General features: G+C 49.4%; 1 protein-coding gene across 1 annotated transcript in view; it reads right to left on the bottom strand.

The window, feature by feature from the left end:
• Nucleotides 1–21004, bottom strand: part of COLQ (collagen like tail subunit of asymmetric acetylcholinesterase) — a gene marked incomplete at both ends in the record, with an annotated part of 64172 nt that extends 43168 nt beyond the window's left edge. Inside the window, one exon of the mRNA XM_082840100.1 lies at nt 20899–21004. Coding sequence (XP_082696226.1) covers nt 20899–21004 — 106 coding nt within the window. The remainder of the gene's footprint in view (nt 1–20898) is intronic.
• Between the last annotated feature and the right edge of the window lie 866 nt (nt 21005–21870).

The raw sequence follows: 21870 nt of genomic DNA on the forward strand, positions 1-21870 counted from the left end.
TGAAATGGTGAGCAGATGAGCGAGGCTGAGGGACGGCCCCGTCATCGCGGGCAAGGCCCCGGTGGACTGGCCGGGGGACACCCGCTGGAGGCTGGCGGAGATTTGTCACGCCCCCAGCGCTCCCAGCGCCTGGCCTGCTGGGCATTTGGGGTGGGAGTCGGACAATCCCTGCTTTGGTGTCGCTTCTGCCCCGGATGCCAGGGGTCTGGAGGCCAGTCCTGAGCTCCCGGGAGCAGGAACGGGAGGCAGAGCTCTGGCCTCTCAGGAGGATGCACTGGGGGTGGCTTGGGAGAGGAAGAGTTCCCCAGGGAGAGCCCCGGGGAGGAGGTGGGGCTGGAGCCCAGGATACTGATGCCCCTGCAGCAGAGGGGAAACGGAGGGTAACCCGTGAAACAGGCTGCTTTGCACTCTGGCAAGCCTCACAGGGCCATCCTCACTGTCACCCCAGCCGCCGTGGGTGTGGGGTGGGGGGGAGTCTGCCTGCCTCCGCTCCAGGGAAGGTCACCACATCTATGCCAGTGCTGGCAACAAAGCTAAACTTAATTTAAAATATATATATATATATATATTTCCAAAGGGCCCATGAGGCAAACTTTTTTAGATGAAGCTTCCCTGTAAAATGATTAAGTGACATATACCAAATACACGTGGAAATCTGACACTTTATAGGCACCCAAGGCACAAGCATGCGCACAAACATACAGAATATTCTAGATCATAAAAGCAGTAAGCACTGCTGTTTTAACCAGCTTAGTAAGGACCATGAGCTATAGCAGGAGTTGGCAAACTTTTTCTGGAAATGGCCGGATAGTGTTTTAGGCTCTACGGGCCTCATGGCCTCTGCCGCAACGCTACTCTGCCATGGTGCATTAAAGCAGCATAGACAACACAGGAAGGAATGCGTGTGGCTGTGTTGCAATGAAACTTTATTTACAAAAATAGGAGGCAAGCTGGATTTGGCTCCCAGGCTGTAGTTTGCCGACCACTGAGCTACAACCTTCAAAAGAAAGGATACTTCTTGTATTCATTCACTCATCTGCTGTTTCATTCATTCAGAAATACACAGTGAGTGAGTGCCAAATGCCTGCAAGACACAATGACTAGACACAGTCCCTGCCCTCGGAACGTCTCAGTCAGTGTTGTGGAAAGAGTACAAGCCCTAGAGTCAGGCAAGCTTGGGCTGCAGCCCTGCTTTTGCTACTTACTGGCTATCTGAACTTGAGGAACTTACTCATTTTCTCAGAGTCTCGGCTTACTTACCTGTCGAGTGGGTATGGCGAAACTCACCTAGCTCATTCGTTGTAAGGATTTAGAGCAAGGCTTTTGGAGTTCCTAGCACAGAATAGGGGCTCTTTTATCAACATTTTCATAGATAACTTGTACGAGGTGGAAAAATAAAAGCAGCTAACGTGGCACTGGGGTGTCTGGAGGGATTTACAAGAAGTGATGGGTACCAGTTGGGGCAGGGGATACAAGTGAGAAATCAGGGAAAGCTTCCTGGAAGAGGTGGCATTTGAGCTGTGCTTTGAAAGCTGAGAAGATCTGCTGGGGAACTTCCCTGGTGGTCCAGTAGGTAAGACTCCACACTCCCAGTGCAGAGGGCCTGGGTTTGAGCCCTGCTTGGGGAACTAGATACCACATGCATGCCACAACTAAATGCTGCAACTAAGAGTTCTCATGCCTCAACTCAGAAGTCCTCATGCTGTGGCTGAAAGATCCCGCATGCCACAACTAAGACCCAGTGCAGCCTAAATAAATAAACAAATATTAAAAAGTATATATATCTGCTGGTACCGTGATGGGAGGAATGAGGGAGGAGAGGGTTAGGCTCTGTTCCTTCTCTGGAGCATCTCCCTCTGTTCACAGAAACATCAGGGAAGACAGCACAGAGGGCATGGAGTCCTGAAACCCAGCCCAGGGCAGAAAGGTCTTCTGCGTCACATTTACCCAGATCCTCTGGTGCCAGGGCCTGTTCCTGCAGCTCTTCAATTTTTCAAGCCTCATTTCAAAAACCCTTAGAGATGGAAGTTTTGCCATTTTAAGCACCTGAAGCATTTATTTTTTTACCATTCCACTTCAAACTTCTCCTCGAAAGGTTTACACAAGTAAACCACTCAGCTATACTTTGTTTCATGATTGTCAGAACGAAGGTGGCTGACTAGAGGATCACTGAGGTCCTGTCCAGCCCTGCAGGTGTCCGCGTCTCTACTCCCAACCTAATGTCTCAGGCTCACCAATGTCTCTTTCTGTCTCCCTCCTTCTGCAACTCTCTTTCCTGCCTCGATCCCATTCTCTCTCTGTCTCGCTGTCTCTAACTTGGTCTCATTCTCTGTCTCCGTCTCTCCAGGCACTAGCAGTTGAATTTCCTTAAGTCAAATGCCTGGAGGTGTGCTCACTGCCTAACTGCCCCTTAGCCAAGCGTGCCAGCTTGAGATCAGGAGTCCTGGCCTCCAGTGCTGTGTGGCCAGTAACTTGCGGCATGACCTTGGAGAACTCACATCTGTGCTGGGGGTTGGTTTTCCCAAATGTAAATGGGAGCTTTGGACCAGATGCGCTCTAAGCCCATTCCAGCCCCTGCTTCTCCCAGGGGAGATGGTTCCTGAGACTCTCCTCTCTTCTCCCCTGGAGAGCAGTCCTTGCCCTCGACGCAGCCTCTTGTTGGCCCAAGCACTAGCTCACCCAGCAGAGCTGCCTGCAAAATCTAATTCATAGTAAAAGTTTCCGGGGCCTTCCTGCAGCTGTCAGCAGGTGTCATCTTCACAGTATTTTGTCTTAATCGCAGCTCTGGGATTCATCACCCAGGCCAGAAGATCTTTCTGGAATACTGCCTCCCAGGCACCAGGCCAGCACCCCTGTCCCCACTGCTGCTACATGCGGGCCTGTTTCCTGATGAGCCTCCCAAAGTGGAGTCTGCTTTGCATCTTCCCCTGGCCATGTCTCCCACCCCTGCTGCCCAGAGAGGCTGTGTGGCCTGGCTAACTCGGCACCCTTCCCAAGGACTCAGACTCCCCAGAAGTAGGCTGGAGGACCTGGGGTCTGTCTTCTCACTGCCAGACATGCTCTCCTTGACCAAACTTTGGTCAGGCTCTGAACCAGGCCCCCACCTTGGGCTTCCTTGCTGAGTCCAGTTTTAGGAAGAAGCCTGCTAAATCGGTTTAGAGAGAATCGCCACCCTTGAGATCCGTTCACCCTTGATATCTGATCAAATTCCTCATCTCCTCCACCCCTGATACCTTATCACGTGGCCTGCCTTCAGCGAGAATCCTGTTAAGTGGCTTTAGCAAGATCCCCCTACCCTTGAGGTCTCTTGGTAATTTTCCATCTACCAACCCCTCGATCTGCTCCTTGACTACAAACCCCCACTTGTTCCTGTTCAATTCAGAATTGAGCGCAATCTCTCTCCCCTCTCAAGAGAGTCTTGCCACCCACGGCAATAGTCTCCATCAGGGTCTCCCTTACTCTTTCAACAAGCATCAGAATCATTTTTTCTTTGACACAGATCCAATGTTTTGCCCACAGCAGAGCCCTGTAACAGATCCTACTTCAGCCCACAAACACTTATTGAACACGTACTATGTGTCAAACCCTTGCTATGCCACCAGGATGGAGAGACAAAAACGCCCACGGTCTAGCCTCTGGAGGGCAAAGAGTTTTCATATCATCTGCTAACGCCAACGATTGGTGCAGATTTCCTGGAACACTGTGTTGAGAAGGACCCTGAGGAAAGAGGGTCACGACTTATTGGTATTGCCTCCCAGAGATGAAAGGAAGGAGTGGCATCTGCGCTGCTTACTTGCTGGGCCTTGTTTAGCAAAATCCATGAAACGATGACAACACCGGACTCAGCACATCCCACGCATTATCGCACTGAATCCTCAGAGTATGATTACCCTCGATTTACAGAGGAGAAACCTGTAAATTTAAGATTGGTCCAGGCTAGGACTGGGGTCAGAGTTCAACAGGACTCTCGTGCAGCCCTGGGAGAAGGTGGCCTCCTGGTGGCCGCTTCCCCAGCCCCGGGGGATGGCTCCCCATCAGACTGCCCTCCCCATTCCTGCTGCTTTCCCTGCTCTTGCGGGCCAGGCGGCTGCCCTCCGACCTGGCCCTTCCCTGGTGGCTGGCTCTCTCTACTCTTAACCCCCAGCTGCTGACTTTACATCCCAGGACCTCCTCGGAGTTGGGGCTGTGAGGAGAAGGCTTGGACTCCCCCAGAATGTGTGCTCCCCGCCACCCCATAGGCCAGAGCTATCCTTGAGAAGCGGTGGCACTGCCCAGCTCCCCCACAGTGAGGGTAGCTGGGGCGTGTGGCTACATGACTCTTCCCACCGATGGTTCTGCCTGGATGCAGAAGACTCCAGCCCTGGGTGATGCTGGAGCCAGGACAGAAAGGGCCTGCATCCCTGGATGCCAGTGAAGAGGCTGGCCACCCCCAACCAGGGCCACTGGACTCTTGGGCGAGCAGAAAATGAATTTTGACTAGACAAAGTCATGGACATGTTGGCGTTTGTTTGTCACAGCAGGTGGCATTACCCCAACAGGGGGTGAAGCGCCAGCCACAGGAACATTCGTGAGCATTCGGTACCCTTCCCTGGTCCCCACAGCCACTGCACAAGGTGATATCAGTACCATCAGCCTCGTCTCCAGACGACGGTCAAGATCTAAGGATGCGCCTGAGGTCGCACACAGCTGGTAGGTAGTTGGCCAGATGTCTTGAATTGAAGACATCAGCTGAATCCAGATGTCTGACCCTGGAGACTACTGGAGGTGAGCAGCACAAAGTGGTGACCTTGCCCCACACCCTCACCAGCCGGCAAGAATGAGCAGGGAACCTCAGACAAACGCAGGTGTGTCCCAGCCAGCTGGGCTTGGAGGCATTTCCAACACCCAGTGCCATGTCTTTCTAACCAAACCTCATGATCACTCATCTTCAGGTCCTAGTTTCCTGGTTGGTAAACGCAATCTGACCTCCCTGACTATCCTGGCCGCAGAGAGGGTTCAGTCATGTGTGCATTTACTTTCTCTGTTGAATAGGTTACTCTTCAAGGTGGGCAAGGGATCTGCAACTCATTTTGAAATTCATCGAATAAAATAAGGTGGATAAACAGATAGAGGATAGAGTAAATATAGCAAAATGATAACGACTGCAGAATCTATGTGCTGGGTGTATTTGTTTGCTAGGGCTGCCATAGTAAAGTACCTGGGCGGCTGAAATAACAGAAATACATTTTTCACACTCTGGGAAGCTAGACGTCCAAGACGAAGGTATCATAAGGTTTGGTTTCTTCCAAGGCTTCTCTCCTTGGCTTGCAGATGGCTACCTTCTCCCTGTGTCCTCACATGGCCTTTGCTCTTTTTAAGCATCCCCGGTGTCTCTTTGTGTGTCCAGATCTCCTCTTCTTATAAGGACACCAGTCAGATTGGACCAGAGCCACTGCTATGACCTCACTTAACCTTAGTCACCTCTCTAAAGGCCTATCTCCAAATACAGTCACATGCTGAGGTAATGGGGGTTGGGACTCCAATATATGCATTTTGGGGGAGGTGGGAGATACAAGGCAGCCCATAACAGTAGGCATACTGGTGTTCCCTGGACAATTCTTTCCACTTTTTTTTTGAATGTTTGGGATTTTCCCTAATAAAAAAGAATAAACTTTAAAAAATTTAAGTAGGCAACAGAGAACCAGAAGTTACCTCCACAGGGTTAGGATTGGGGGTGGGCCATATCCAACACCCTTGCTAGCAAATATCTGGGCGCTCTGGAGCTGCACACAGAACCAGGACACCAGTGTCACCTGGAGGAGCCTGTAGCCATTAATCAGGAGACCTTGAGCAAGTAACCAAATCCTCAGGAATGACATGAGGTGGACATCCCCTTCTGCACCCCCCCCCCATAAGGCTGCCCAGGCCACAAGGATGAAGGAAAATCACCTCACACTGGCCACTAATTTGTAGTAAGTCATGTATGAGAAGTGACTGCTTTGTGTGTAGATCTAAGGAGACAAACCCATCTCTCCTTCCTCCCACAAGAGAATTTTTTGGATGTTATCTAAAGGAAGGCATCTGCTTTTCTGAGTTCAAGTTCTAATTTGACCAAATGGCATGTGGTAAATGGAGAGGAAGAAGGAGGCAATGTTATTAGGAGCTGAGGCAACATCAAGAAACCTCCTCAGGGCTGGCTGTGCCTTGGCTCTGAATTTGATTATGGCGGCCAGGATAAATCAGCGAGTCCTATTAACTCTTCTGCTTTGGCTTGATGGGGGGAGGCCAAGTTTCTAGAGTTATTTGGGAGATCTGGCCACAGGTCAGAGATGAAACCCTCCAGCTGCATTGAGCCCAAAGGGTGGGCTGTTTCAAACATGTGCTGACAACCGGGGCTGAGTGGAAATACCCTGTATTTCCACCAGCTATGTTTCCACACTTTCATTTATCCATGGTGACATTTTAGCTCTACAGACACTTGTGATTCGAAACCATGTGGCTCACTTAGCCCTTTCCCTAGAGCCTCCATCCCTGCCCCATCACCTCCAGTAATTGTTATCCGAGGGTCCACAGCAGGTGGGGAAGAGGGAAGCAGGGTCCCTGGGTGCCCGTGGCTGCCCACTGGCACAGTGAACACTTCTACGCATTGGTCTCATGAGTCACTGAAATCCCTGGATTCCAGAAAGTGGGGGACCTTGGGTTGACCCCCTTGAACTCAACTGAGCCATAGAGCTTACTGACTGAACAAGTTGGCAAAAGGAACCTTATAAACACTGCTATAATTATGTGAGTCTACCATTCTGGAAAGTCTCTGAGATCTCAATTCCCTTTGCTAATTTGGGTCTAACGGACTTTTAAAGACAGAAAAATCCCATTCTGTGCTCCAGATGAGAGGCTCTGTTTTGTATGTATATATGGGATTTTGTCTAATTGTTTAGAAAAGGTAATACATTCATGTGATTCAAAATTCAAAAAGTATAAATGCGTATACTTGAAAACTCTCCTACCCTGTCCCAGTTCCAATTATTTATTATCAATTAGTCTCCTGTGTATTCTTCCATGAATATTTTCTGCATACAGAAGCAAATAAGTGGTATAATATTTCCCTCTCTTGCTCAAATGGTTACCTGTAATATAACACTATACCTGTGATACTTCACAGTATTTCTAAGAGTATTCTGTATTACTGCATAAAATGCATACACATTCCTTCCTATGGCTATGTAATATTCCTTCATTTGGAAGAACCGTAATTTGTTCACCCTGCCCTGTACTAATGTGCATTTGGTTGATTTGCAAACATTTGCTGATATAAACAATGATACACCAAAAATTTATATGGAATTGTAACAGACCCAGAATTGCTAGAGCAATCCTGAGGAAAGAAAAAAAAGCAGGAGGCATAACTCTCCCAGACTTCAGACAATACTACAAAGCTACAGTAATCAAAACAGTGTGGAGTTGGTACAAAAACAGGCATAACGATAAACATAACAGAATAGAGAACCCAGAGATAAACCCACACACCTACAGTCAATCTTCGACAAAGTAGGCAAGAATATAAAACGGGAAAAAGACAGTCTCTTCAACAAGTGGTGCTGGGAAAGTTGGACAGCTACATGTAAATCAATGAATTTAGAACACACCCTCACACCCTACAAAAATAAACTCAAAATGGCTTAAAGACTTAAACATAATACACGATGGCATAAAACTCCTAGAAGAGGACATAGGCAAAACATTCTCTGACATAAATTGTACCAATGTTTTCTTAGGTCAGTCTCCCAAGGCAATAGAAATAAAAACAAAAATAAACAAATGGGACTTAATAAACTTACAAGCTTTTGCACAGCAAAGGAAACCATAAAAAAAAAAAAAAGAAAAGACAACCTATGGAATGGGAGAAAATATTTGCAAATGATGCTACAGACAAGTGCTTAATCTCCAAAATACACAAACAGCTGATACAACTCAACAACAACAACAACAAAAACAAACAACCCAATCGAAAAATGGGCAGAAGACCTTAATACACATTTCTCCAAAGAAGACATACAAATGGTCAAGAGGCACATGAAAAGCTGCTCAACATCACTAATCATTAGAGAAATGAAAATCAAAACTACAATGAGGTACCACCCCACACCAGTCAGAATAGCCATCATTTAAAAGTCTACAAATAGCAAATGCTGGAGAGGGTATGGAGAAAAGGGAACCCTACTACACTATTGGTGGGAATGTAAGTTGGTACAACTAATATGGAGAACAGTATGGAGGTGCCTCAGAAAATTAAAAATAGAATTACCATATGATCCAGCAATCCCACTCCTGGGAATATACCCAGACAAAACTATAATTCAAAAAGATACATGCACCCCTCTGTTCATAGAAGCACTATTCACAATAGCCAAGACATGGAAACTACCTAAACGTCCATCAACAGATGAAGGGATAAAGAAGACGTGGTACACATATACAATGGGATACTACTCAGCCATAAAAAGAATGAAATAATGCTATTTGCAGCAACATGGATGCAACTAGAGATTATCATACTAAGTGAAGTAAGTCAAAAAGAGAAAGAAAAATACCATATGATATCATTTACCTATGGAATCTAAAATATAACACAAATGGGGACTTCCCTGGTGGTGCAGTGGTTAAGAATCCACCTGCCAATGCAAGGGACATGGGTTCAAGCCCTGGTCTGGGAAGATCCCACATGCCGTGGAGCAACTAAGCCCTTGTGCCACAACTACTGAGCCTGCGAGCCACAACTACTGAAGCCCATGCACCTAGAGTCGTTGCTCTGCAACAAGAGAAGCCACCGCAATAAGAAGCCCGTGCGCCGCAACGAAGAGTAGCCCTCGCTCGCCACAACTAGAGAAAGCCCACGTGCAGCAACGAAGACCCAACGGAGCCATAAATAAATAAATAAATACATACATACATTTATTTTAAATAAATTAATTAATTAAATTAAATTAAATATAACACAAATGAACTTACCTATGAAACAGAAACAGACTCACAGACATAGAGAACAGACTTGTGGTTGCCAAGGGGGAGGGAGAGGGGAAGGATGGACTGGGAGTTTGGGATTAGCAGGTGCAAACTATTATATACAGAATGGATAAAAAACAAGGTCCTACTGTACAGCACAGGGAACTATATTCAGTATCCTGGGATAAGCCATAATGGAAAAGAATATGAAAAAAGACTGTCTGAATGTATATAACTGAGTCATTTTGCTCTACAGCAGAGACTGGCACAACCTTGTAAATCAACTACGCTTCAAAAAAACCCAACAAAACAATGATACAATAGAATAACCTTTTGCATGCATCTTTGTATATGTTGTTAAGCATGTCCATTGGATGAATTTCTAGAATAGAATTGCTGGGTCTAATAGTGTGTGCATTTGTAGTTTTTACACATGATGCCTAATTCATCTCCACAAAGTCTCCATCAATTCACATTCCGTCCCACAAACAGAGGATGAGGGTATCTATTTCCACATACCCTCACCAGCACATGTGATGTCAGACCTTTTGAATTTCACCCATCTGATGGATGAAAAATGGCACTTCAGTGTGGTTTTAATGTGCATTTCTCTTACAGTGAATGAGGCTGGGATATTTTCACATGTTTTAGAGCCCTATGTATTTATTCCATTTTTCCATTAGGTTGTTGGTCTTCCATTATAAACTTTTTTAAATATATTTTAAAAAGCATCATTTTATGATGACTTGCAGATATTTCCCCCAGTTTGTTTTGATCTTTTGACATTGTTTTTTTTAATTGTTTTTCCCATACACAAATTTTTTCTTTTTATCTGGTAGAATCGATTGTAAAAGCCTTTTTTGATGGCTTCTGGGTTCCCCCCCCCACTAAAATTACCCCCCAAATCCCTCAAGGTTTCTTCTAATAATTTTATGCTTTCATATCTTATGTTTAAATCTTAATTGATTTGTGCTTAATTCTGGTATAAGATGTAAGTTTGTTTGTTTGCTTGTTTTCCAGGAGATGTTTTATCTGTGACCTAAAGCAGGAAACACAAACATTCTCTAAACTATGAAACCTGCAAACGTCAACTATCACAACACTCGGTAACATGAGTAACATGCACGGTGGGAGTGGGACTTGAACCCAGATCAACTTATCTTCACTGCTCTGTTCATTCAAATGCCAACCACCTGTGCACCCCAGATACTGCTACCGTGACCCACTTCACTTCTCATTTATTATTTCATTTGTGTGTGTGTGTGTGTGTGTGTGTGTGTGTGTGTGTGTGTGTTTGGCTACACCATGAGGCATGTGGGATCTTAGTTCCCAGACCAGGGATTGAAACTGTGCCCCCTGCATTGAGAGCGCCAAAGTCTTAACCACTGGACCACCAGGGAAGTCCCATCCATTTGTGTTATTTTAATGTCACAAACAGACTATGGGCTCCTTGTGTTAGTTTGTCTTCTGAATCTTCTTGTTCAATATAATAGTTAAGTATATAGTAGGAGATGCAATAAAAATTGGTCATTTGATTAATGGGATGTGTATCAAAAGCTACATTTATCAAGTAATAGTCATAATTAATTCAGAGACAGAGACAGATTTAAACATGCTAATGATGAGGATGAGGATGAGGATGGTCTGAATCCATTCAAATGGATTTTATTGCCTCATGTAGGAAAAAAAAATCAAACAAAATGCCAAGTGGCAGCAGATGGGTATGCGGCCAGAAAACTGAGCATCTTTGTCAAGTCAGCCACCATTTGCTGGCATTCTGTTTGAAATTTTCATGTTTAATAATCTGCCTCTGATTTCCCAGGAGGACCCACACTGGCAGGCCTGGTGATTTGACATTGCTGTCCATTTGGAAGGGCGCAAGACTGTTATTCCATACAAGGCAGATGCCACGTGGACAGAGGGCCCCATTCTCCTGACTCGGATGAATTGGATATGGGAAGTGACTTGTCTACCAGCTGGATCCACACAGGGTTGCACAACTTCCAGTGGGGGGAATGCCCTCAGGCTGCAGCACCCTGGGGGCTCCTAGTGTGCTCACCTTGTCTGGGGAGGTGAGAGCTTTCTCCCTCACAGCTCGGGGAGGCGTCTGTGGGTGGACTTTGCCCATCAGCTCAGGACTCAGTAGCTAAGGCATCATCCTCAGGTGTGAGCCCGTGCTTTCCAGATCGTGCCCTCCCATGCTTCCTCCTTTGATTCTCAGCACAATCCCTCGAATTACTCTCTATTGTGCCCCCCTTTTCCAGATGAGGAAAACTGAGGCTCTGACAGTTAAAGTCCTATGGAGCTGGGCTTCTGAGCCCAGACCTCCGGTTCCGAAGCCCACACACTGTGATGGTTCCCGCTCAGTGCAGGCTTTCGATGGAGACTCTGACTTCTGCAACTCTTCAGCACCAGGAGCAAACCTGTCCAGCCACTGAATAACAGCAGGTGGAATTATAGTAAAAACGAATCATCCCGGGAGAAGGCAAGCAGCCTGGATTCCAACACTCTCACTGCCATTTGGCATAATGGTTGCAACCACTGACCAAGAGCTTAACTATGTTCCAGGCACAGTGCAAAGCTCTGTACCTACTACACTGCCATCTGATGAGGCAGGTACTCTTACTAACCCCATTCTACAGAGGTGGAAACCAAGGTGCTAAGAAATAAAACCAAGACCACTTGGCCAAGATCACTCAGCTAGTGGGTCACAAAGATGTCACTCAAGTCCACAGCTGTCTGAACCTGAACCCCACGCCTTTTCCTGCCACGTCGTGAGTTCTCAGGTGCCAAGGCTCGGAAGAGAAACATGTGCTGAGACCCCTGCTTTGTGGAGGAGCTAATTCTGTAAATTAGCAAGTGACTTGCGAGCCACAGAGTCAAAGAAAGTCTACGGCTAAGAGGATTTTTGGAATCTGGTCCATCCCTTCATTTTACAGATGAGAAAAATGAGTCTCACAGACAGCAAATGGCTGGTCCAACAGTACACACGTCCTAGAGTCAGTGGCAGGTCAGAGAGAGAGCCCAGGTTTCCCGAGTTCCACCGCAGTGCCTTAGCACCGCCACTGTTTCCTCTCAGGGAACATCAGTAAACAGGCAGGTGGCCAAGCCCGCTGGCTAACCGTCCCCACGCTGCTGCCTTCTAGTTGGACCTAGACTTGAGCAGCAGGCCCCATGCCGGTCAGGCAGGCGCCCTCTTGCTTTCCTGACTGCGCAGCAGAGGAAGCGCGGGCTGGACAGTCAACTCGCATATTGAAGGAAAAAAAAGAAAAAGAAATCATTTACTCAGACACTTTGGGGAAAGCGCTGCCAGGGCCTGAATCGTCCAGACAGCCTTTTGGCCTCCCGGTGTTCACTTCGTGGGCAGCCACGGAGCGTGGAAGAGCGCCACCCAGACCCAAGGCCTTCGCTCAGGACACTCGTGCCCACCGTTGACTTTCTCTGCCACGACCTGCCCGACACAGCTCTCAGGAAGGCGGACAGGAGGGAAAGGGTTGTCCTCACTTGGAACGCCCCTAAATCCTGAACACTAACCTCAGCAGCGGAGAATCTGGTTTCTGGATGACCACAGAGGATCTGGAGGCCTTTTGGGGGCCACCCTGTGAGGTACACCCCAATGCAGGTGATCTCAGAAACCGAGCCAGTTCAGTGTGGGCAAAAAGCGCAGCCTGGTTTGAACTCTTGACAGTAATGACGCACCTGGCAGGCACCTCATACCTCCTCAAACACTTGAAGAAACTCCGAGTCACAGTAAAGTAAGAAAGCCCCAGTCCGGCAGGTAGGCCTCCACAGGTGGGATGGCCACCATCACCCCATCCCCCTTCCGCCTGGGTCCCCAAGACCCCCATGCCAGGTCTCAGAAGGTCCTTCCTGGAGCATGTGTCCCAAGAGAAATCTACCAGCTGCAGCAGGAAAGCTCCAGTGCTCTCTCCAGGCTTCTCAGAAAGATACCAAGAAGACCAGGTGAGCGGTGGCAGGATGCGTGAGGAAAGGAACAGGGAGACCCAGGAGGGGAGGAGCCTGTCCAGTTCCCATTCACAGTTCCTTCTTTTCTTTCCTCTCTTTTTTCAGACCTCAGCTGGCTCATGGTGCAAGCCCTCAGCAGACACCAGGCCTCCTCTGCAGCTGTTGCAGCTCCCAGCACCTGCCTCCCGCTTGTGCTTATGTTGGTTGCCGTGGAGACATAAGGGCGGGCTTGAATGGAGTCGAAATCTCCGGGCTGGGCGATGGAATAGGGCCAGGTGCATTTTTAAAGCCATCTGGGAAAGCTGGTCATCACGAGAAGAGCCTCCTTCCCTGGTCAATGCGTCCCTGCTTTAGGGACTGGTTCACAAATGCAAAACGGATAAAAGCTGAGCCCCTCTTTTGGCCTTAACCCACTGGATATTTTAAGCAAAAAGTTACTGTCTGTATTGTATTTGGGACTTTTGCCTTTTGACACCAATGCACCTTAGGGGAAATCATGACCTCCCAGCATGTGTAGAGACAGCGTGGGGTCCTGAACATGATGAGAGAAAAGGTTTATACATCACACACCAGGCACTTTTTTACAGTTCTTTGTGTTCATAATTAGCCCACTTAATCTTCACAACTGCTTTGTGAGTGAAACCCTACTCTGAGCCCCGTTTTACAGGCAGGGAAACTGAGGCACATAGAAGGCACTTTGCCTGCCCAGCATCACAAAGCTAAGGGAGACAAGATTTGAACCCAGAGGTCCCCCTTCTAATCAATAGGCTGTTCTGCCTTTGCAATAGTTTGGGGCCCAGAAGTCCTGATTTGGAAACTTGGCCCTGGCACTATGTGACCTCAGGCAAGTGACTGCATCTCTCTGAATGGTAGTTCCCTCTTTGGTAAAACTGGGGTACTAATGTCTTGTGAAATTGTTGTGAAGATTAGAAGTCAGGTACGTAGAGTCTAGCAAATAAGCAGTGCTCTATGCTAGGTAACTTTATTAGTGTTAGTGGGGGCTCCCTTAGCTACTGGACCCCAGCTCTGGTATCACAGCAGGGGGGTGCCGAGCTGTAACCGCCGCTGCCCAGAGGGGGCGGGTGGGCAAGCAACTGCAAAAGGGCCAGCAGGACCACAGCTGCTGGGAGATGTTGCTGCTTCCCTGTCATAGGCCTCCGCACTCGCCAGGCCCCGTGGGCTGCCAGCTCCGGTCACAAGCACCTGTACCTATGCCAGAAGGCTTCCCCAGTCGTGGAAGCTGCCTGGGGAAGCATGTCCGCAGGAGCTGGTGGATCAATATCCCAGTCCCCTGTCTCCCTGAGGTCCCAGGAGATCTGAGCCCCAGCTGCCCACAGCAGGAATCGGCTCGTGAACTCCCCCAGGACTGACAGCCTTCCCTTCCCTGTTTCGGTTTCCCAGTGCCCTACCGGGATCACCTCCCAAGCACACCACTTGCTCCCAAATCCTTGTCTCAGGGTCTGCTCTGGAAAGGGATCCAAATGACGACAGTATTCATGCCTGTGCCTCTGATCCTGATGTCCTTAAAGAAAGCACTCGGGGGACACCTGACCCAGTGCAAAAGGCAACTGTAGGAGAATAACTGATTAATGGCCCCCAAAGAGGTCCAGACCCTAATTCCTGGAACCTGTAAAGGTTACCTTATACAACAAAAAGAACTTTGCAGGTGGGATTAAATTAAGATATTTAGGAGGGGGAGATTATCTGGGTGGGCCCTAAATGTAGTCACAAGTGTCCTTATAAGAGAGAGGCAGAGGAAGACTGACACGGAAGAAGAAGACAGTGTGACCACTGAGTGGCCATAGGAAACTAATACAGGAACTCAGGGGCAACCGTGAGCAGTGGTCCTCAAAGCGTGGCCCGTGCACCTGCAGCATCAGCAGTGCTTGAGATCTTATTAGAAGTGCAAACTCATGGGCGCCGCTCCAGACCCACTGCATCAGAAACTCTGGGGGTGGGCCCAGCAGTCTGTCTTAACAAACCTTCCTGGCAGGCCCCTCACAGAGGCCCCTCATACCTCCTCAAACACTTGAAGAAACCCCGAGTCACAGTAAAGTAAGAAAGCCACAGTCTGGGGGGGCTATAATGGTTAGGCACCTGGGGAGCTCTCAACACTCTCAGTGCCCGATCCCATGCCCTGGAGAGTCTGATGAAATTGGTCTGTTCAGCCTGGACGCTGGGCTCCTGTAAAGCATCCCAGGTGATTCTCGTCTATCCAGAGCTGAGAACCAGTGCTGTAGTTTGAGAACTACCGATCCAGAACATTAAGTTTCAAACAGAGCTTTGCAGAGTTTGGGAAGTCTGGAAAAATGCCTACACTGCTAAAGAAGGATGAGGCAGGGTCCAAACCAGCAGGGCTTCTGACCCAGATGGTCCAGATAGGCAGAGGTAACGAGGAAGGCAGCCCAGGTGTGAGACGGGCACGTGCAGTGGGGACTCGGGAGCTGCTCCATGCCAAACAGTCGCTGTGGTGTGGGTCAGGACTGCCAGGTTGCCCTGGTTTCCAAGAGGTTTTTTGGTTTTTAAGAGTCATCAGAAATATATTTTAAAATTTTGTTAAATCACTTGAGTTTTAAATGTTAGCAACTAAGGCAATTTAAAAAAGTTTTCTCTGTCTCTCTTTTTTTTAAGTACTGCAACATGATGGCTGAGTACAGCTCCGCGTGAAGACTGTACTCGGTCCTTGGGCAGCTGGTTTGTGAGCTCCAGCTCTACTGTAAGGGTCTTTCATTCACCCCTTGAGCCCAGCAGACTAGTCTTCTCAGGGTGATGACAGGAACTCCATGTGGGCAGGATGTTTTTGTCTGCTCACTGCTGCATCCCAGTTTCAGGTACCAGAGTTGGGACTTACTAAGTGTTTGTTGAATGAATAAGTGCTCATAGCAATCCTGTGAGACTACTATACCCATTTTACAGATGAGGGAGTTGGGGCTCACACCACAGTTACAGTGTGAGCGTCCCACAATCACCCAGAGGCAGGATTTAGACCCAAGGCTCCCACAGCAGGGACAACTGTGAAGAGCAAATACACGGCAGCTATGAAAAAGCTTGGCAAGATAAGGGGTTTGGGGGCGCTTGGTACCAATTATAAGAGCAATGCGAGCAGTAGTTACGACGTGAACTGCGTTTCAGGAAGACGGGTCCCCAGCCTACTTTGTGACTCACACAAGTCAGAGGGGTTTCTGTTCCTTCTGGATCTGTGTCGTTTTTGTATGGTCGTGGGTCTGAGGAAGGAAGGCTTGGGTGTGGTGAGTGACAGTGTCGGTGCTTGGCCTGGATCTCTGGAGAGAAAGTCCTTGTCTCTCACACCCACCCCTCTGTGAGCTGGAGAGGGGTCCACTGTTTCATTCCGAGGCTTGGGGTGGGGTGAAGTGGGCAAGCTGGGACCCCTGGAGGGCACTTTAATTTAAGAAGCCTCTCTGATTATATTATCCAGAGGAAATATGGGGAGCTAAATCGGAGGAGATGGCTGGGAAGTACATTACAGAACATTAAACAATAGCCGACCAGCATCAGACACAAATAAATGGCCCATAATCTACTGCCAAGAACATGACTGGTCCCAAGCAGTGGCCTGGCTGGCTTCCAGTCAGGGGAGTGCAGGGCTGGACACCACGTACTATAGGCCACAAAACGCCTGCCCTGGTCACGTCCCAGCACCCACAGGAGAAGATTGCGGCGCCCAGACAGAACTCATAAGCTTCCACAAGATCTCACTCTCCAGGACTGGAGGTGGGTCTTCTCTCCATCTTGTCCTGAGCCCTGGACCCAAACATCATCGGGAGAGTTCCTGCCTGCCTGAGAAATCCCATGTTGGAGAAGGGAAGCCACGTGTGTCTGTGGGCATAGGGTCGTTTGGCTCACACCCCTGAAGACAATGTCTGTGAAATGGGGTTCCCCCGGCTCCAGGAAGCCTCATTCCCCAAAATGAGCAGGTTGAAGCTCATCTCACTAGAGCCTCCTTTAGCTTAGATCTTTAACTCCTGTTACAACACAAGTACCTCCAAAGAAAGATAAACCAGTACCCTGGCAAGTCATGCACCCTTTAGTATGAAGTCCTTGTCTCAATCGTTTGCTGAGAGCTTCAGGCACTGATGTCCTGAGGAGAAGGCAGGAGAGTGCAGAGGATAAAGACCTGAAGCTGGGTTTTTGGAGGCTGGGGTACAGGACCTTAAAAGCTACTATCACTGTTTATCCATGGCCATAGCAGATTTGGTCTACGTTGGTAAGAGCCCTGGACTTAGAGTCAGCGGGCAGGGTTCCAGTCTCCAGCTCTCCCCACACGAGCTGTGCCATCTTGGGCAAGTCACTTAACCTCTCTGAGCCTTCATTTCTCCATCTGAAAATCGGGAGTGAGGCCACCCCCATCCTGGGTGCTGTGAGAGACTGAAGTGTGCAGAAGGCCTTTCATTCTATAAATATCACTGTCCTTGGGTCTGTGCCACCACATTCTACATCCGTGGATGGACCCTGGGGCTGAGTCAGTGCACAGACCGCAGCGAGTCCAGCCAGGCCCGCCAAACCCAGGCCAGATCAGCTGACCCTTAGCTGATCCACAGACACATGAACTTCAACAATAAACAACTGTTGCTCAGCTACTGAGTGTTAGGGTGGTGTATCACCCGGCAGGGGTTAAAAGACACCAAAGTTAGGGCTCCTGACACTTTAAATCTTAGGGCCATGTTCAATAGAAATTAATATATATGACACATCTCTGCCTTCTTAGGCAAAATGAAGTGAGTACAAGTCTGTCTTCACTGGGTCATTTCCGCTCATCACAGTACAAACCAGTCAATGAGCGTAAGTCAGTGGCGCCTTCAGGGGATACATACAGAAGGGAGGCTCTAGAAATAGTTCCAATCGGCTATCCTTTCCCATCTCAGAACTATTCCCTGGTCCTTTGCCATTTTTCTTGTAATCAGTTTTATCAGCTGCCTTTGTTGTTCTTGTTGTCACTGTGTCTATCTTAAGCAGCAGTCCCCTCCCCAATCGACTGTGCTGCGGCTACGTCACTGCCCTCAAGAAGTCTGCTCACTGAGCCTGCGAGGATGATGTCCCACGTAAGAGTTCACAGGCTTGGAGTGAGGGCCTGAGCTAGTTTTCTCTGTATCCAGGGCAGGTGCTTTAGTGCTGGGATTGCTATCATCAATTTTGGTCTCTATGATGCTTTTGGCTCCCTCCTCCACTCGGGGACCCGATAGTGGAGGCTGCCAGGCAATGAACATCTGACCCAGAGAGCTGTGCTGTGTCTAGCGTTGCTGGAATCCAGTCTCTTCTGAAGAGAGTGAAGGAAAGAAGCAGCCCACAGGCCTGTAAGAGCGCTTCCTCCGTCCCAGCCCGTCTCTGGGGCCTGCGCTGCGCATCCTGCTTGTCTTGTGTCCCCTGCAGCCACTTCGCACAGTGCCAGGCGCACAGTAGGCGCTCACTAAGCTACGGTGGGTGGAACAAAAAGACTTCCTGGTGGCACTTTTCACTATGTGCACAGGGCTGGGCTTCCTCAGAAGAGGTAAGAATCTATGAGCTTCTAAATACAGACTATTTCACATCAGTTTGTGGGAAACTACTTTGAAAGGATTAAAGTTCTCCCGTGTTAAGGAACAGTTCCCGTTTCAGGGCATAAGTTTATTTCTGAACTGTGCTATCAGGAAGCCCTGGCGACAAGAAGAAGGGGACAAAGCAAAGTGAGAAGCAGGAGGAAGCAGATGTCTTTTTTGCTCTGTTGAGCTGACACCTTAGTGGTTCCCCCCAGAGCTACCCCACTGTTTTACCAAATGTGTAAAGAGCACATTCCCCACCAGAAGACCTGGATGTAGCAGTTTACCAAGAAGTGCCTATGGACAGGTGGGCTACCTCTTCTCAGTTCCCTCACCCTTCACTCAGCCAGGGGCTGACCCCCATGACTGCATCAAGGGGCTCCCCTGCCCTGGCTTCCGGTTGGGTTTGGCCGTGAGAGGCATTGCCAAGAGGTGGTCGGATTGGGGGGGAGAGCGGTCGGGGTGTTTCTTCTGCGCTTGCTCTCTGCTTTGGGTTCCTTTGTGACCAAGGCTCCTCTCAGCCGCCCCTCCTCCAAGGTCCCAGATCTCCCCAGGATCCAGTTCCCCACTTGGCCCTCTTGTCTCCTCAAGCCCCCGGGTGGTAAAGTCTTCCCTCAGCTGCTCATTGCTCAACCTTCCTTCTTGGCGCCCCTAAGCCCACCCACACCCCTGAAAGCGGGCCCCTCATTCCAGTCTTTTCTTGAACCATCGGAGTTACTTCTCCTTCCTGCTGTTACCCTGACTGGAACAGTCTGCACCAAGTCTTGCCTAAGAGATGTCTAAGCTATGCCGAGGCTCTCTCAAGGGCAAGGAGCTCAAAGGAAATCAGAGGTCCTCTTCTCTCCAGCTTTCAGAACTCATTAGCCATTGTGGCTGTATCTAAATGAAGTGGTACAGAATGATGGCAGACTCCAATCTACAGATGAGAAAAGTTTTCATTCCTTCACGCACTCATCCACTCACCAACTATTTACTGGGCATCTACCCGATATTCCCCCACGTAACTAGTGATAATGGCCAAGACAGACACAGTCCCTGCCCGCGTGGTGCTTACAGTCTACCGCCAACCACCTGCCAGAAGCCAGAGAGCCCGCCAGAGGCAGAGCTGGGACCAGAAGACTGAGTTTCTTTGAGTCCTGAGCCTTTGGCAGATCCTCCAAGGAAGCTATGGCCCAAACAAGGTTAAGAACCACCAAGCAGACCAAATTAACTATGAAGCTTCCCGCCTGAATAATGACCCACTCACTCCCAGAAGCTTGGCGCTCTCAGCCTGAACCGGGGGTGGGACATGCCGGACCGTCCACCTTTCCTGCCCCCCACTTCCAACATTCTCCGCAAACTGCCTGCACTCCTCCCTCCCGTCACACGTTTATAATTAGCCCCACGCCCTCCTCTGCGTCCCTCCCTCAGGGCCCCAGATGCTGGCAGCTCCACGGGTCACTGAGCCATTCTTATGAATGGAGAGGGCTGGGGACTGCATCCAGAGCTGTGCCCTCCCTCCTGGAGAGCCTGCGCCCAGCAAAGGCGGTGGGAGTGAAACTTCTGCCTCAACTCAAGAACCTCGGAGCTGCGTGCTGGAGGGTGTGACGGAAACGGCTTTTTCTGGGGAGAGCCAGGGGTGACCGAGGAGAACTGAGGGGGGCTGTGATGGGACCGGCTGCCAAGCCTGGGGTCTGTCCGCCCCCCTCAAGCCCTCCGGAAACATCCGAGTTTCCTCAGAAAGCTTTAAAGAAGCCGTGCGGGTAACTCAATACTTCCCCTGCCCGGGGTCGGGCAGGACAAGGGCAAAGCCTGGAGCCCTCAGGAGAGGTTGCCAGGCTGGGGCGGAAGGAGCCCTCTCCCCACCCCCAGCGCTACGCCCAGCTCCGGGTCCACCTACCCCCTGCAGCCCTTCCACCTCCTCTCTTCGCTGAGGCCGAAGAGAAGCCCACCTCGGGGAGAAAGCCCAGCAGGAAAGCCCACGGGGCCGGAGAGACGGAGACCTGGTCCTGAGGCTGCAGGGGCCCCCGGACCCGGCACAACCAATGGGACTCCCTCCCGGTCAGCACGCTGCACAGCATCCCCTGTGGGCCGAGCCCCCCGCGAAGGGTTCAGGGGTGTATTTATCGAAATGTCTGGACGACTCACTTGCCTTCCTCTCTGCCTCTGTTAAGCTCCCCACAATTTCCGACCCAAACGCAACCCTGCAGCCAGTGAGGGGAAGAAACAGTCTGTTCAAGGGTCTCTGGCTTTGAGCAGCTGGGCGGGGACAAGGACATAAGGGGCGTCCCAACGGGGGCTGGCCGGGTGACCGGAGGCTGCTGGGGCCGGCTCCCTCCCAGCCTCCCTCCACCCCGAGGGGAACGGCTGCAGAATAGCCCTTCTCCCTCCCCCTGCCCGACACAGGGGAGACAGGGAAGTTGTGGTCCTGCTTTACCTGCTGAAATCGGAAGCACACTGGTGAGGAAAGTGGGCTGAGACACGATGAAACGGAAGAAAAGCTGAAGATAAATTCCCAGGGTCACTGGATTCAGGACAACCATGCTGGCTGCGGTCTGGAAAGTGTCAAGTTCTCAACGAAGGGCTGCAAGGAGCCTCGCTTATCTGTGCTTTGTCTTCCCCACGCTGTTTGCCTCTCTCTCCCTCTCTCTCTCCCTCACTCTCTCTGCCTCTCTCTCTCCGTCTCTCTCTCTCCCTCACTCTCTCTCCCCCTCTCTCCTTTTCCCCATGCCTTTACCAAGAAAGAATGCCAACCATTTCCCACTAAACCTTCTCCGTACTACACAGGGTTATATTTATCTTGAGCACTGGATCAAATGCCCTCATTAAAATTAAGATATCTGAATTTTCTTCTGTGGTGACTGAGGTAAGAGGCCATTTAAGAGGTGATTAAAAAGGCAGCCAGATCTCGAATGTCCACTAGAAGCAGTCCTCAAGGGCAGACACATTTCCTCATTGATCATTCACCAGTGCCTATCGCCTCGCAGCTGAGGTGTCCAGCAGCATCACAGAATCCATTCGAACCTCTGGATTCAAACTGAATTTCCGTGGAGACAATTCCTTCTGCTGTCAGTCTGTGACATTTTTACCCACTGGGGGACAAATGTAAAGCTGACCCTGGATTTTTTTTTTCTTTAATCATCCAATAAGACGCGGAGGTGTGGGTGGGGAGATTTTATAGTTTCCAAAACAGCTTTCTCCATAAAAAAGTGTTTATCTCTCTCCAGAATTTGCAGCCTTTATCCCATGCAAAGCAGCGCCTGAAAAATGAAAAGAGTCAATGGATTGCAAAGTGAATGATTATTGATCAAACTGCATTTGGGAAACAACATCATTGACTTGACCTTTGGCTAGACAAAATTCCTCAAATAAAAAGTGTCACATCCTTCGATGAATCCTCTTATGAGTT

Source organism: Leucopleurus acutus (genome assembly GCF_964270905.1).
Source record: "Leucopleurus acutus genome assembly, chromosome: 5".
In the NCBI taxonomy this organism is placed as follows: domain Eukaryota; kingdom Metazoa; phylum Chordata; class Mammalia; order Artiodactyla; family Delphinidae; genus Leucopleurus; species Leucopleurus acutus.